The 14,392-nt window shown below is 42.2% G+C and overlaps 1 protein-coding gene across 5 annotated transcripts in view; it reads right to left on the bottom strand.

The window, feature by feature from the left end:
* RUFY1 (RUN and FYVE domain containing 1) overlaps positions 1-14,392 on the bottom strand; it is a 55,042-nt gene that overhangs the window by 11,396 nt on the left and 29,254 nt on the right. For all 5 annotated transcript variants that reach the window (XM_082622986.1, XM_082622990.1, XM_082622987.1 and 2 more), the window contains 4 exons: positions 12,369-12,470; positions 11,523-11,639; positions 10,957-11,124; positions 3,540-3,637 (listed from right to left, as the gene is read on the bottom strand). In XM_082622986.1, coding sequence (XP_082479112.1) covers positions 3,540-3,637; positions 10,957-11,124; positions 11,523-11,639; positions 12,369-12,470 — 485 coding nt within the window. The remainder of the gene's footprint in view (positions 1-3,539; positions 3,638-10,956; positions 11,125-11,522; positions 11,640-12,368; positions 12,471-14,392) is intronic.

A 14,392-nucleotide genomic window follows, 5' to 3' on the forward strand; every position in this document is an offset into this window, starting at 1 on the left:
AATTTGCATTTCTCTAATAATTAGTCATGTTGAGCATCTTTACATGTGCCTATTGGCCAACTGTATGTCTTCTTTGGAGACATGCTTATTTAGGTGTTCTGCCCATTTTATTTTGTATTGTATTGTATTTATTTATTTATGGCTGTGTTGGGTATTTGTAGCTGCACACGGGCTTTCTCTAGTTGCGGTGAGTGGGGGCTACTCTTTGTTGCGGTGTGCGGCCTTCTCATCATGGTGGCTTCTCTTGTTGCGGAGCATGGGCTCTAGGTGTGTGGGCTTCAGTAGTTGTGGCACATGGGCTCAGTAGTTGTGGCTCCCAGGCTCTAGAGTGCAGGCTCAGCAGTTGTGGCGCACGGGCTTAGTTGCTCTGCAGCATGTGGGATCTTCCCAGACCAGGGATCAAACCCGTATCCCTTGTATTGGCAGGCAGATTCTTAACTACCAGGGAAGTCCCTTCTGCCCATTTTTTGATTGTGTTGTTTCTCTGTTATTGAGTCATTTGAGGTGTTAGTATGTTTTGGAAATTAAGCCCTTGTCAGTTGCATCATTTTGCAAATATTTTCTCCCAGTCTGTAGGTTGTCCTTTCATTTTTTTATGGTTTCCTTTGCTGTGCAAAAGTTTGTAAGTTTGATTAGGTCCCATTTGTTAATTTTTGCTTTTATTTCTTTTGCCTTGGGAGACTGACCTAAGAAACCATCGCTACAATTTATGTCAGAGAATGTTTTGCCTATGTTCTAAGAGTTTTATGATGTCACGTCTTATATTTAAATCTTTAAGCCATTTTGAGTTATTTCTGTGTATGATGTGAGGGAGTGTTCTAACTTCAATGATTTACATGAGGCTGTCCAGCTTTCCCAACACCACTTGCTGAAGAGACTTTGTTTTCTCCATTGTACATCCTTGCCTCCTCTGTCAAAGATTAATTGATGTAGGTGTGTGGATTTATTTCTGGGCTCTCTATTCCAATGATCCATATGTCTGTTTTTGTGCCAATACCATGCTGTTTTGACTACTATAGCTTTGTAGTATCATTTGAAGTATGGAAGGGTTATGCCTCCAGCTTTGTTCTTTTTCCTCAGGATTGCTTTGGCAATTCAGGGTCTTCTGTGGTTCCACCTAAATTTTAGGATTATATGTTGTAGTTTTGTGAAAAATGTCATGGGTAATTTGATAGTGATCACATTAAATCTGTAGATTGCTTTGGGTAGTATGGTCATTTTAACTATATAAATTCTTCCAATCCAAGAGCACAGGATATCTTTATATTTCTTTGAATCATCTTCGATTTTCAATTTCTTTTATCAATGTTTTGTAGTTCTCTGCATATAAGTTTTTCACCTCCTTGGTTAGGTTTATTCCTAGGTTTTTTTTTTTTTTTTTTTTTGCAGTATGCGGGCCTCCCACTGCTGTGGCCCCTCCCGCTGCAGAGCACAGGCTCCAGACGTGCAGGCTCAGTGGCCATGGCTCACGGGCCCAGCCGCTCCGCGGCACGTGGGATCCTCCCGGACCGGGGTGCGAATACGTGTTCCCTACATTGGCAGGTGGACCCCCAACCACCGCGCCACCAGGGAAGCCCCCCCTTTTTTTTTTTTCCGATGCAATTTTCAACAGCATTTTTTTTTTTTTTTTTACTTTCTCTTTCTGACATTTCATTGTTAGGGTAAAGAAATACAACAGGTTTCTGTATATTAATCTTGTATCCTGCTACCTTGACAATCTTTTCATGTGCTTATTTGCCATCCATATGTCCTGTTTGGTGAAGGGTCTGTTTAAGTCTTTGGTCCATTTAAAAATTTTATTTATTTATTTATTTAAGGCTGCACTGAATTTTAGTTGTGGCATGCAGGATCTTTTAGCTGCGGAATGCGGGCTCATAGTTGTGGCATGCAGGCTTCTTAGTTGCGGCATGCACGTGGGATCTAGTTGCCCAATTGATCCCTGGATCCCCAGTTCAATTCCTGGATTGAAACCAGGCCCCCTGCATTGGGATCGTGGAGTCTCACCCACTGGACCACCAGGGAAGTCCTTCGTCCATTTTAGATTGGATTGTTTATGGAGTTCTGAGAGTTCTTTATATATTCTGGGTATAAGTCCTTTGTCAGATATGTGATTCTCAAATTTTCTCCAAATCTATAACTTGTCTTTTTATTCTCTTAAGTGTGTCTTCCACAGAACAAAGTTTTAAATTTTGATAAAGTCCAATTTATCAAGTTTTCTCTTATGGATCGTGCTTTTATGTCATGTCTAAGAGCTCTCTGTCTAACTCAAGGCCACGAAGATTTTCTCCTATTTTTTCTTCTCAAAGTTTACAGTTTTAAGTTTTACATGTAGATTTATGATCCATTTAGAGTTCACTTTTGTATAAAGGTGTGAGGTCTAAATTGAGGTTCATCTTTTGGTGTATGGATATCCAATTGTTCCAATATCATTCATTGAAAAGATTATCCTTTCTCCATTGAACTACCTTGGCACCTTTGTAAAAAAAATCAGCCACCTGTATTTGTGTGAGTCTATTTTTTTTTTTTTTTTTTTTTTGTGGCACGCGGGCCTCTCACTGTTGTGGCCTCTCCCATTGCAGAGCACAGGCTCCGGACGCACAGGCTCAGTGGCCACGGCCCAAGGGCCCAGCCACTCTGCGGCATGTGGGATCCTCCAGGACCGGGGCACGAACCCGTGTCCCCTGCATCGGCAGGCAGACTCTCAACCACTGTGCCACCAGGGAAGCCCTGTGCGAGTCTATTTTTTGACCCTATTCTGATCCCCTACTGACCTGACATTTACTTATTTATTTTTAAAATTTTTATTTTTTGATGCGGCATGCGGGATCTTACTTCCTCAACCAGGGATTGAACCCGTACCCACTGCAGTGGAAGCACAGAGTCTTAACCACTGGACCACCAGGGAAGTCTCTGACCTGATATTTGTTTATCTATTTAAATTTATTTATTTATTTTTTTAAAATTTATTTATTTATTTATTCTTTTGGCTACGTTTGGTCTTCATTGCTGTGCGCAGGCTTCCTCTAGTTGTGGGGAGCAGGGGCTACTCTCTGTTGCAGTGAGCGGGCTTCTCATTGTTGTGGCTACTCACGTTGCGGAGCACAGGCTCTAGGCGCACAGGCTCAGTAGTTGTGGCTTGCAGGCTCTAGAGTGCAGGCTCAGTAGTTGTGGCACATGGGCTTAGTTGCTCCACGGCATGTGGGATCTTCCTGGGCCAGGGCTCGAACCTGTGTCCCCTGCATTGGCAGGCGGATTCTTAACCACTGCGCCACCAGGGAAGTCCTAACCTGATATTTAAATCTGAGCTCACTGGATAGTTCTAATCCCCTGAGAGGACAATGTGATGTAGCCCTAAGGTTGATTAAATGAATACATGCTTAGGCAAAGCTGGGGAATCCAGTCCCCTTGCTGGGCAAGACTACAGACCTGAAGGACAGTCATCCTAACTTGTCTGTACTTTTGAGAGACTCTGAGTAAGTCCCCAGGCCCAGATAATACCCAGCACCTTCTAGGGAATATCTGCTGAGGGAAGTGTTTACCTTTCTTCCATTTGTTTCATGCTGGACATAACTTGATTGGTTTTTTCTTCAAAAGATGTGATGGCTTCATTCTTCTGTTGTAAACTGCTCTCCGCATTCTATAAAAGCAAGGAAAGAGGGTTATTTTCTGCTTCTCCCTCACCCCACTGCCTGCTCTGGATTACAAGTGGGTTCAACTATTCTTGTACTTTTTTTATAATACTTTCAAGAGCATTTCATTAATTGCTGCTCCTCCCCAGAGCCCTGGAAGACAAACTGGGCCAAGGCTCCCATGTCATCAACATAAAGAAAGGCAGAGGGGGAATTTCCTGGAGTTCCAGTGGTTAGGATTCAGTGTTTTCACTGCTGTGGTGAAGGTTCAATCCCTGGTTGGGGAATTAAGATTCTGCAAACCAGCCGGCCAAAAAAAGAAAAAAAGAAAAAAAAAAAAAAAAAAGGCAGAGAGGGAGATACTGAAGCCTTCTGTTTGAACAGTCCAGGCCCCTTTTTGAAAAGGAACTTCAGAGTCAGATCTGATTCAATGTTACTGAGTCTTCTCATGTGTCAGGTACATCCATGAGTTCACCTGACTCTTGCAGAGTTCTCATGGTGGGCGTTGTCAGCCCCCACTTCTCTGAGCAAGAGAGGGAGGCTCAGAAGAAGAAAGCACCTGGGAAAAGGTTAGAACACAAATATGGTGCAGCTGGGTTCTTACTCACAACCATGTGACTTTATGAGTCCAGGCTTTTAACCATGGCAGATGCTGAGTGAGTAGAAGGCAGCAAAAGAGCAACATGTTTCTGTGTGCCTACAAGAGACACTCTTAAAATACAAGGATACAGAAAGGCTGAAGACAGAAAGAAGTCCTGATAAATTCTTAAGAATATATAGACTGTAGTGTCTGGCTTTAAAGTAATAAAACTAGACATAAGGAACAAAAGAATAGCTAAACACCTCATAACTGGAAATGGAATAGCATATTACTAAAAACTATTGAGGTAAAAAAAAAAAAGAATAAAAAAAACCAGAAGAGAGATTATGAAATACTTAGAGCTGAAAGACAATGAAAACACTCTGCAATATTTTACTATATTGAAGATGCACCCTAATTTTATATACCACTATGAAGGAAAAGACTGCTACTTGAAACATGCCATTGACTATAAGATGCATCTTGATTTCAGAGATGACAAATGTGAAAAACATGCTTTTTAGGTGAAATACTTCTGTCAAAATTTGAGGGCCATAGCTAAAGCAGTACTTTAAATAAAATGTTTAATGAAATTAAAAAAGATAAAACAGATGAGCTAAGCATGCATTTCAGAAGTTGAAAATGAGCCACAGAGCAAACCCAAAGAAATAAGAAAGAAAATAATAAAAGTGAGGGTAGAAATCAATGAAAAAGAAATCAAAACAATACATAATAAAGAATATTAGAAAAAAAGCTGGTTCTCTGAAAAGATTATGAGAACAGACACACCTCTGGCAAGACCGGATAAGGAAGAAAGACAAAAAATGCAAAAAGAAAATGCTGAATAAAAGAGATTTAAAAATTCTGCAAAAGAATGTTATAAACAACTATGAACTAAAACATTTGAAAACCTAAACAAAATAAGATACATTTTGGAAAAAAATATAAAAATGTACCAAAATTGGTCTGAGAAGAAATGGAAAATATGAATAAGCCAGTAAACATTCAATAAAGAGAAATGGTAGTCATAGTCTCCCTGCCCAAAAAGCCCAGCCCAGATGAATCCTACAACATGGGTGGGTTCTCAAAACTTTTGGAGAATAGACACTTTCTATCTTATAAACGTTATTTCAGAGAGAGAGAACAGGAAACCTTATTTTATAGTACCAGTCCAACCATGATTCTGAAGCCAAATAAGGCTAGTAAAAGGAAAGAAAGAGGTCTGTCTCATATATAAACACACAGATTATATATAACATATTAGCTAACTGAGTCAAGAGTATATTTAAATATATCACAATCAAGCAGGAATCCAGGAGCGTAAATGTATAAATTGCCACATAAATAAGGGAGAAAAAGAACAGGACTATCACAACAGATGAAATGCAAAGAAGCCCAAAACATTTAATAAGGTTCAATATTTATTTACGAGAAAACCTCTGAGCAAACAAGAAATAGAAAAGAACTTCCTTAACTAAGTAAAGATTATACATCAACCATCTATTATTATTCTTCTTCTTTTTTTTTTTTTTTTTGGCAATACGCGGGCCTCTCACTGCCGTGGCCTCTCCCATTGCGGAGCACAGGCTCCGGATGCGCAGGCTCAGCGGCCATGGCTCACGGGCCCAGCCGCTCCGCGGCATGTGGGATCTTCCCGGACCGGGGCACAAACCCACGTCCCCTGCATCGGCAGGCGGACTCTCAACCACTGCGCCACCAGGGAAGCCCCCGTAAGCATTATTCTTTTTTTTTTTTTTTTTTTTTTTGCGGTATGCAGGCCTCTCACTGTTGTGGCCTCCCCCGTTGCGGAGCACAGGCTCCGGATGCGCAGGCCCAGCGGCCATGGCTCACGGGCCCAGCCGCTCCGCGGCATATGGGATCCTCCCAGACCGGGGCACGAACCCGTATCCCCTGCATCGGCAGGCGGACTCTCAACCACTGCGCCACCAGGGAGGCCCCAGCATTATTCTTGATGAAGAAATTTTTACACACATTACTTTTAAGATCAGGACCACAAGTCTGCTTACTATTCCTACTACTGTTTAATGTAGTCATGGAGGTCCTGGCCAATGCTAAAAGAAACAAAAAAGAATGAGGAGTACAAAACCTGAGAGTGAAGAAATTAAACTGTCTTTATTTGCCTATGATATGATCAATTACATCTAAAACCAACAGGATTAATAGACAAACTATTAGAACTCGGTGGTGAGCAAGGCTGTCAAACACAAGATCAACCTATAAAGCACAAAAGCACTTCTCTACATCAGCAAGACCTCACTAGGGGATGCAGCCAAAATATGGCACCCAGCACACTAGCAACAAGAACTAGACAGAACTGAGGAGTTCACCTAGAGAAAACGCAACTCTTAGGGAATAAAAAGGACAAAAAGAGAGTAAACTATAAATTCAATGCAATTTCCATTTAAGAAATTCAGCTGGATTTTTTAAAAAGGAAATTTATACCTTATTCTAAAATTTTTATCAAGAATCAGACTATACGACAAAGCTACAGTAACCAAAACAGCATGATACTGGCACAAAAACGGCACATAGATCAATGGAACAGGATAGAAAGCCCAGAAATAAACCCAAGCACTTATGGTCAATTAACCTACAGCAAAGGAGGAAAGAATATACAATGGAGAAAAGACAGTCTCTTCAGTAAGTGGTGCTGGGAAAAGTGCACAGCTACATGTAAAAGAATGAAATTAGAACATTTTCTAACACCATATACAGAAATAAACTTGAAATGGATTAAAGACCTAAATGTAATACTGGATACTATAAGACTCCTAGAGGAAAACATAGGCGGAGCGCTTTTTGACATAAATCAGAGCAATATTTTTTTGGATCTGTCTCCTAGAGAAATGGAAACAAAAGGAAAAATAAACAAATGGGACCTAATTAAACTTATAAGCTTTTGCACAGTAAAGGAAACCATAAACAAAATGAAAAGACAACCTGTGCAATGGGAGAAAACATTTGCAAATGATGTGACTGACAAGGGATTAATTTTGAAAATATACAAACAGCTTATACAGCTCAATATCAAAAAAAACAAACAACCTGGGCTTCCCTGGTGGCGCAGTGGTTGAGAGTCCGCCTCCCGATGCAGGGGACACGGGTTCATGCCCCGGTCCGGGAGGATCCCACATGCTACTACGAAGAGTAGCCCCCACTCGCCTCAAACAGAGAAAGCCCACGCACGGAAACAAAGACCCAACATGGCCAAAAATAAAAATAAAAAATAAATAAATTTATATAAAAAAACAGATGAAGGATAAAGAAAATATGGTATTATACACATTGGAATATTATTCAGCCATAAGAAAGAAATAATGCCATTTGCAGCAATATGGATGGACCTAGAGATTATCATACTAAAGTGAAGTCAGACAGACAGAGACAAATATCATATATCACACACAGAATCTAAAAAAATGATAAAATGAACTTATTTACAACACAGAAACAGACTCACAGACTTAGAAAAGAAACTTACGGTTACCAAAGGGGAAAGGGGTGAGGAGAGATAAATCAGAAATTTGGGATTAACAGATACACACCACTATATATAAAATAGATAAATAAGGACCTACTGTATAGCACAGGGAACTATATTCAGTATTTTGTAATAACCTATAATAGAAAAGAATCTGAAAAAGAATCACTTTGCTGTACACCTGAAACTAACACAACACTGTAAATTAATTATACTTCAATTAAAAAAAAGAAAAAAGGATAAACGTTTACAAATAGATAAGTCAATCAAAAAAAGAAGAGGGAAAAAAGGGGGAAAGGTGGGCAGGCTTGACCTACGTTATGGGTCGAGTGTGTCCGTCCCAAATCCATTATGTTTAAGTCCTAACCCCCCGTACCACCCAGGATCTTATTTGGAAAACGGGTCACTCACTGCAGACATAATTAGTTAAGATGAGGTCACACTGGAGTAGGGTGGGCTCCTAATCCAATATGACTGGTGTCCTTATACAAAGGGGAAATATGGACACAGGCATGCACACACAGGGAGAAAGCTGTGAAGATGAGGGCAGAGATGCAGGTGATAACTTCTCCAAGTGAAGGAAACCCAAATATTGCCAGCAACCACCAGAATCTAGGAGAGACGGATGGGACTGACTTCCTCACAGAAATGAGGCCTAGAGGCCTAGAGGCAAGAGGATGGGAGTAGGGGTGGGGGATAAAAGGAAATAAGAAAACAGGAAGGGTGTCTTATTATAGTGCCCCAAACAGAGGGATATGACTGACTCAACCTTCTGCATCTGAAGCCCAGAGGGAGAAAAGGGTATGAAGCCAGAATTCCAGCAGCACCAGAGACGGACTTGTGTGTGGTGCTTCCCCAGGGAACCCAACATATGCTGTGCTGACTCAGCAGCCAGGGGTTTGGTGCTGTCAAAGCAGATGTTGTGACCCTTGTTAGTTATGGCAAACATTTAGTCAAACTCTCGCTTGCCCAAACTTGGAAGATGGAATCCACGCAACTGTGCCAGGGCTCCAGAATGCTAGGATGTGCAGTGGGGCTTGCCATGTGAACAGGTGCTATAAGCAAGGGGTTTGCAGGGAGAGATGGACAGGGATAGAGGCCAAAGGTAGGGGCCTCACAGGTTAGAAAAGTCAACTGCTTCTGGACTCAGAAGGAAGAGAGAGGACTGAAGAGTGAGCCATATGGCCCTGTGACATCCTGCAGCGAAGATCAGAGTAGGCTGCTTTCCTCATGCCTCAAGCTGTTGTTCCAGGTGACTGGTCACTGACATGAGAAAGACTGACAGAGCAAAGAAACGGAGCAGGTGTGGGAACTGTGTTTACTCATAACAAACTACGGTCACTGACACACGGATCAAGTGGATGCAAGCAGACCAGAGGCTGTGACAGAGGGAACTGGATTGTCCAAGAAGCCACCAGTCTGGTCTGAAAAATATCTGACTGTTGGATCCCTTATACAACCTCCAGGCCAGTAGACTGACACTGGCAAGAAGCTGGCCGTCAAAGCTGTGTAGCCCACTCCACGAGAGCCCACTTCCCATCAGCCATTGAAGATGGTGGCCTCAGGGGCCACGGAGGTCAGCAGACATGCTCTCTAGAAGGCAGAAGCGGTAGCCAGACATGCTAAGAAATGGAGTCCTCAGTACCCCGGGCAGCCTTCACGGTTCCTGCCCATAGGACACAATGACCACCAAGGGCCAGGGACTGCCAGGTGTGTCCCTTGTTTCCTCTTTCCCAATAGGCATTTCATCATGGTTATCCTGTTTCTGCTCTACCAGTTCGTCCTGGGCAGGACAGGCTAACGTGACTGACAGATAGTCTTCTAGTTGGAACACAGGCCCTGTGGGCTTGAGGGAGAGTGCTGCCCATCACCCAGGGTTGTGGACTCTGAGGAAGCAGGGCTTGTCGGTAGCTCTGTGGGGTCGACTGTGGTAGTGACGACTACATCTCCCCACACCTGCTTTCCCCTTCACCTGGCCTGCAGTCCAGAAACAACAGCCCCAGGCTCCCCCTGCAGCCAAGCCTGGCCATGCTGACTAGCCCTTTCCTATGTGATCGGAAGAAATGGTGGCTGCAGCTGCTCTCTCACTGTTTGAGGACGAATCCCTGGCTCTGGACTTTTGCTCTTCTCCCCACTTCTGCTGGCAAGAATGGTGACAACTCAGGTGGCCTTGAGAGCTGGAGCTGCCACTAGTCTGAATCCCTGAATGACCGTGGGGAGCAAAACTGCTGGTCTGCAACGCTTTAAGCTGTTATAGTAGTTTAGTTTCCCCTAACGTGTGTTAACAATATGTCTATATGCCGACCGAAACCAGAAGAAAACATGAAACAATTAAAACAGATAATTTGTTGGGAGGGTAAAACTATTTTCTTCCTTTTCTCTTTTTGCTTCAATTTTCATTGTTGCAATTACAAAAATATGAATTACGTAATAGTTTTTAAAAAGACGGACAAAATAGCAGTTTATTTGTACCGTCTGCTCTCACATTACCTTTGACATAGATGTTACTACTAGTAAGACTGAAACCACTCTATGGAAAAGGAAGTGGGGCTGTTCCGGCAATAAAATAGGAAAGAGAACTTCAAAAAGGGAAAAGTTTTGAGGACACAGAATGGTATCCTTCTGGGTAGCTTCTGGGCAAGAAAGTGTTGCAGTGTTTAGATGCTGTCTTTCAACCTCTGGCGTGACCGGTTCTTTCTGGGCTAGCTCCCCTTGACCACTCTGAAATGACGAGGGAGGTGATCTTGGAGACTCAGCAAGATTAACTTATTGGCAAAGCTTGAAAAGGCAATACTAACTAATATCCTAAATCCACTTCTCCATTTCTTGGGGCAAACAATTAGTACCTGAAGTAGACAGAAACAGACAGCAGGGGGACAGTGAATGTATGACAGGCAAAGTTCAGGTTTGGATTCAAGAGACACAGTTCAGTTTTCAGCTCTATTTATTAGCTGTGCCACCAGGGACATGTGACTTAGACATTTGATTTTGCCTTGTCACATATTTCCCCCCATTTTATAAACTTTTGTCAGGGATTGCCGGGAGACTCAAATAAAATAAATGCAATAACATGTAAGATGGCCTAGGACCAGATTTGCAAATACTAGGCCCTCACAGATGTGTCTATTCTCTCCTTCTGCGGAAAGAATGACCCAAGACTGGAAAGGCAGCACGTGACAAGCTCTACCACTGTAGACAAGCAGCAGGAAACCGGGTTGTGATGTGGACATAAAGCCAAGTCCCACCTGAACTTTGTGAAACATCTGTAAGTTAATTGCTTTGACTTCCTCCAGCTGCTGGCGCAGGGCAACCAGAGTGTCCTGCTTCTCGTGGGTGTCCTTTTCTAGTAACTTCATTGCGATTTCCATCTCGGTTTTCATTCCAATTTGTAGCTCCAGTTCTTTTTCTAGTTCCTTAAAAGGATATTAATAAGGAAAATATTATTAAAGTAGATCACAGAAATGAACTTAACTGATGTTGTATCTTGGGCAGTGCTGGAAATACACGGAAGGTCAGAATAGGTTAGGGAGATGTAGACAAGTCTGTCTGGAGCGTAACTAGATTAAGTTTTTCCCCTTTCCTCATTTTACAACGAACACTGGCTCTGCATCAAGTCAACAGAAAGCGGGTAGGTGGCAATGAGGAATACTGCACGAGTATTTTTTTTCACATGTTAAAAACTTCACTTGCATAAAAACTCACTTGTTTTTAAAAGCAGGTTGAAGCATGTGTGTGCAAAGTGCTGACAGAAGTAACACAGAGGGAATAAACTGAGGAATCTTTCTGGTAACTCTCAGGCTCGCAAACTCACCAAACGGGCTCTCTTCTCCTCCTTCAGCTGCTTCCACACATCATTGTACATTTCATCCAGACCTTGCCGAGTCTGCTTGTAAGTCTCCAGCTCAACTTTTGTATCCTGTTTTGTTATCTGTGATCAAACAAGAGCACCCGAGGAATGGTTTGCTTACAGAAGCAAGCTAACTACAAAGTATTTAAAAATATAACATATATATTTTTTTAAACAGTAGCATAATTTCTATTTTTTTAAGCATAGTAGAGAAAGGCTAAAATTTTAAAGGTATTTTGAAATATCTTTGAACATGAAGGATGAGAGCAAGCCAATAGATTTTTGAAAAGGTAGGTGCAGAAAACAATTTAACTTTCTTTAAAATAGAATAGTCGTTCTGAGTGGGAAGGGTCCCCATTCAGTACTTATCTAGCACATTTTTAGCACTGGGTGGATTTCGAGGTGAATCAGATGTGGTCTCTACTCTCAAGTCATCAGGTGAGACGCCAGCAATTCTACACAACAGTAAGCGGATGCTACAATGGAGGGAGGTGCAAAGAGCTATGGAAACACGGGAGAAGAAGGGTCCAGGCCTACCGATGGGTGCCAGAGGCAGCATCCCAGGGGACCGGGCTCATAAGAGAAGCTGAAGAGGGAATAGGGACTGTCACTCGCAAAGGTCCAGAGGCAAGGGACCAGTGCACTTGGGAAACCCAAGTGGTCCAGGTGGCCTGAGAGTGACACGGAAGGGCCCTACGGCAGGATGTTCTGGTGTCAAACAAGGCATCTTTGCACGTTCTGAGCTTGAGGTCTCTGATGGACATGTCTGAGTGAGGAACGTGCCGCCCAACTGCAAGGGCTACTTCTCACCTCTACGCTTTTTTCGCTTTTCTCACGAATTAATTCATTTTGTTCTCTTAATTGTTGCTGTTCTTCTTGAAGTGAACAAATTCGGTCTGTTGCAGCTGAAAGCTGATTAAGAAAGGTTTTTAGATTTCTTAACATCAAAATGAATCTTACTGTTCAAATTAAAAGCTAACATGTGGCATCTTCACAATTGACAATGTATTTTCACGTATGTGATATTTTATTTTTTATCCTTGTTTTGAATAGGTAATACATTCACATGGTTCAAAATTCCAAAGATATAAAAACATAAACAGTAAAATCTCTCTTACCCCTGCCCCTAGCCATCTCTGCCCTCCCTATTCTTCTTTTACAAAATGATAGCACACTACTTCACGTGGGCAAAGATTTATGGATACAAAATATTAGAAACAGCTTAAATGTCCAATACTAGAAATGGTTGAACAAATCACAGTAAAAGCATAAAACAGAAATACGTAGTTATTAAAATACTTACAAAAGCTTTTAATGACTTGAGAACATACTTATGATATAATAAAAATAAAAAAGCAGGTTATACAGTATGTTCTCACGTCCAGTTTAAAGAAAAAGACTTAACTATGTTAAAAATCCTTAAGAAGAAAAACAAAAGCAAACAAACAAAAAAAGCTTAAGAAAAGATGGGGACTCTATATACAGCTGTCACTTAGCCAAGGGATTATGGGCTTTCCCCCCCGATTCTTCATTCTTTTTAGTTTTTCTAGCCAATGAGCAAAAGGATATCTTATCACTAGAGAGAGAATTAAAGAATCTGGGAGAGGAATCACAACCAAACCATTAAGATGTGCCTGAGGAAAACATCTTCCTTGCCCTGAACGAGTTAATGTAGTTTAGGGAAAAGTGTATAGGAGCAGGTGCCTTCATGTACCTGCTGAGGAGAGGCTAGCAGGAGACATGAGTTAATACCCCAACCAACCTGTCCTTTCCCAGCCTCTGAGCCAGCCTGGACAGAGAAGGTGAGGCTGGAGAAGGAGAAAGAAGCCAGACATTTGCCCTCGATACTTGGCTGTGCTCTTTAGCATCATTCACTAACAGGGGGCCCTGAAGCACTGAACTCCTCACCTCCTCTTGATCAACAGCATCTAGGTCCACCCAGACTCAGAACCCAGAACTGGGCTTTCTAAACATAACTGCTGTGCCCAAGTAAGAAACTTTAAGGCTTGAAAGGAGGTGCTAGTTGCTGCAACGGAAGAAGCAGGCAAAAACCATAAGCTAATTCCCATCCTACTCTCTGAAGACATAGAGAGCACACCCTGAAGTGAGAGATATACTTTTCTCTGAAGTACATTTTCTATTACATCTGTTTGCCTTTGAAGGAAAAATAAGCCAGTTGTTCAGTTTCAAAAGCTAAACTAGACTTTCATTCAAAGCATGCCACCTCCCCTCAGAATGGGAGAAAATATTTACAGATGAAGCAACTGACCAGGGATTAATCTCCAAAATATACAAACAGCTCATGCCGCTCAATAGCAAAAACATAACCCAGTTGAAAAATGGGCAGAAGATCTAAATAGACATTTCTCCAAAGAAGACATACAGACTTCCAAAAAGCACATGAAAAGATGGTCAACATCACTAATTATTAGAGAAATGCAAAACTACAATGAGGTATCACCTTACACCGGTCAGAATGGCCATCATGAAAAAATCTACAAACAGGGCTTCCCTGGTGGCGCAGTGGTGGAGAGTCCGCCTGCCGATGCAGGGGACACGGGTTCCTGACCTGGTTCGGGAAGATCCCACATGCCGCGGAGCGGCTGGGCCCGTGAGCCATGGCCGCTGAGCCTGCGCGTCCGGAGCCTGTGCTCCACAGTGGGAGAGGCCACAACAGTGAGAGGCCCACGTAATGCAAAAAAAAAAAAAAAAAAAAAATCTACAAACAATAATTGCTGGAGAGGGTGTGGAGAAAAGGCAACCCTCCTATTACTGTTTGTGGGAATGTAAATTGGTACAGCCACTATGGAGAACAGTATGGAGGGTCCTTAAAA

This window comes from Mesoplodon mirus (assembly GCF_964341445.2).
Source record: "Mesoplodon mirus genome assembly, chromosome: 5".
NCBI lineage: Eukaryota > Metazoa > Chordata > Mammalia > Artiodactyla > Ziphiidae > Mesoplodon > Mesoplodon mirus.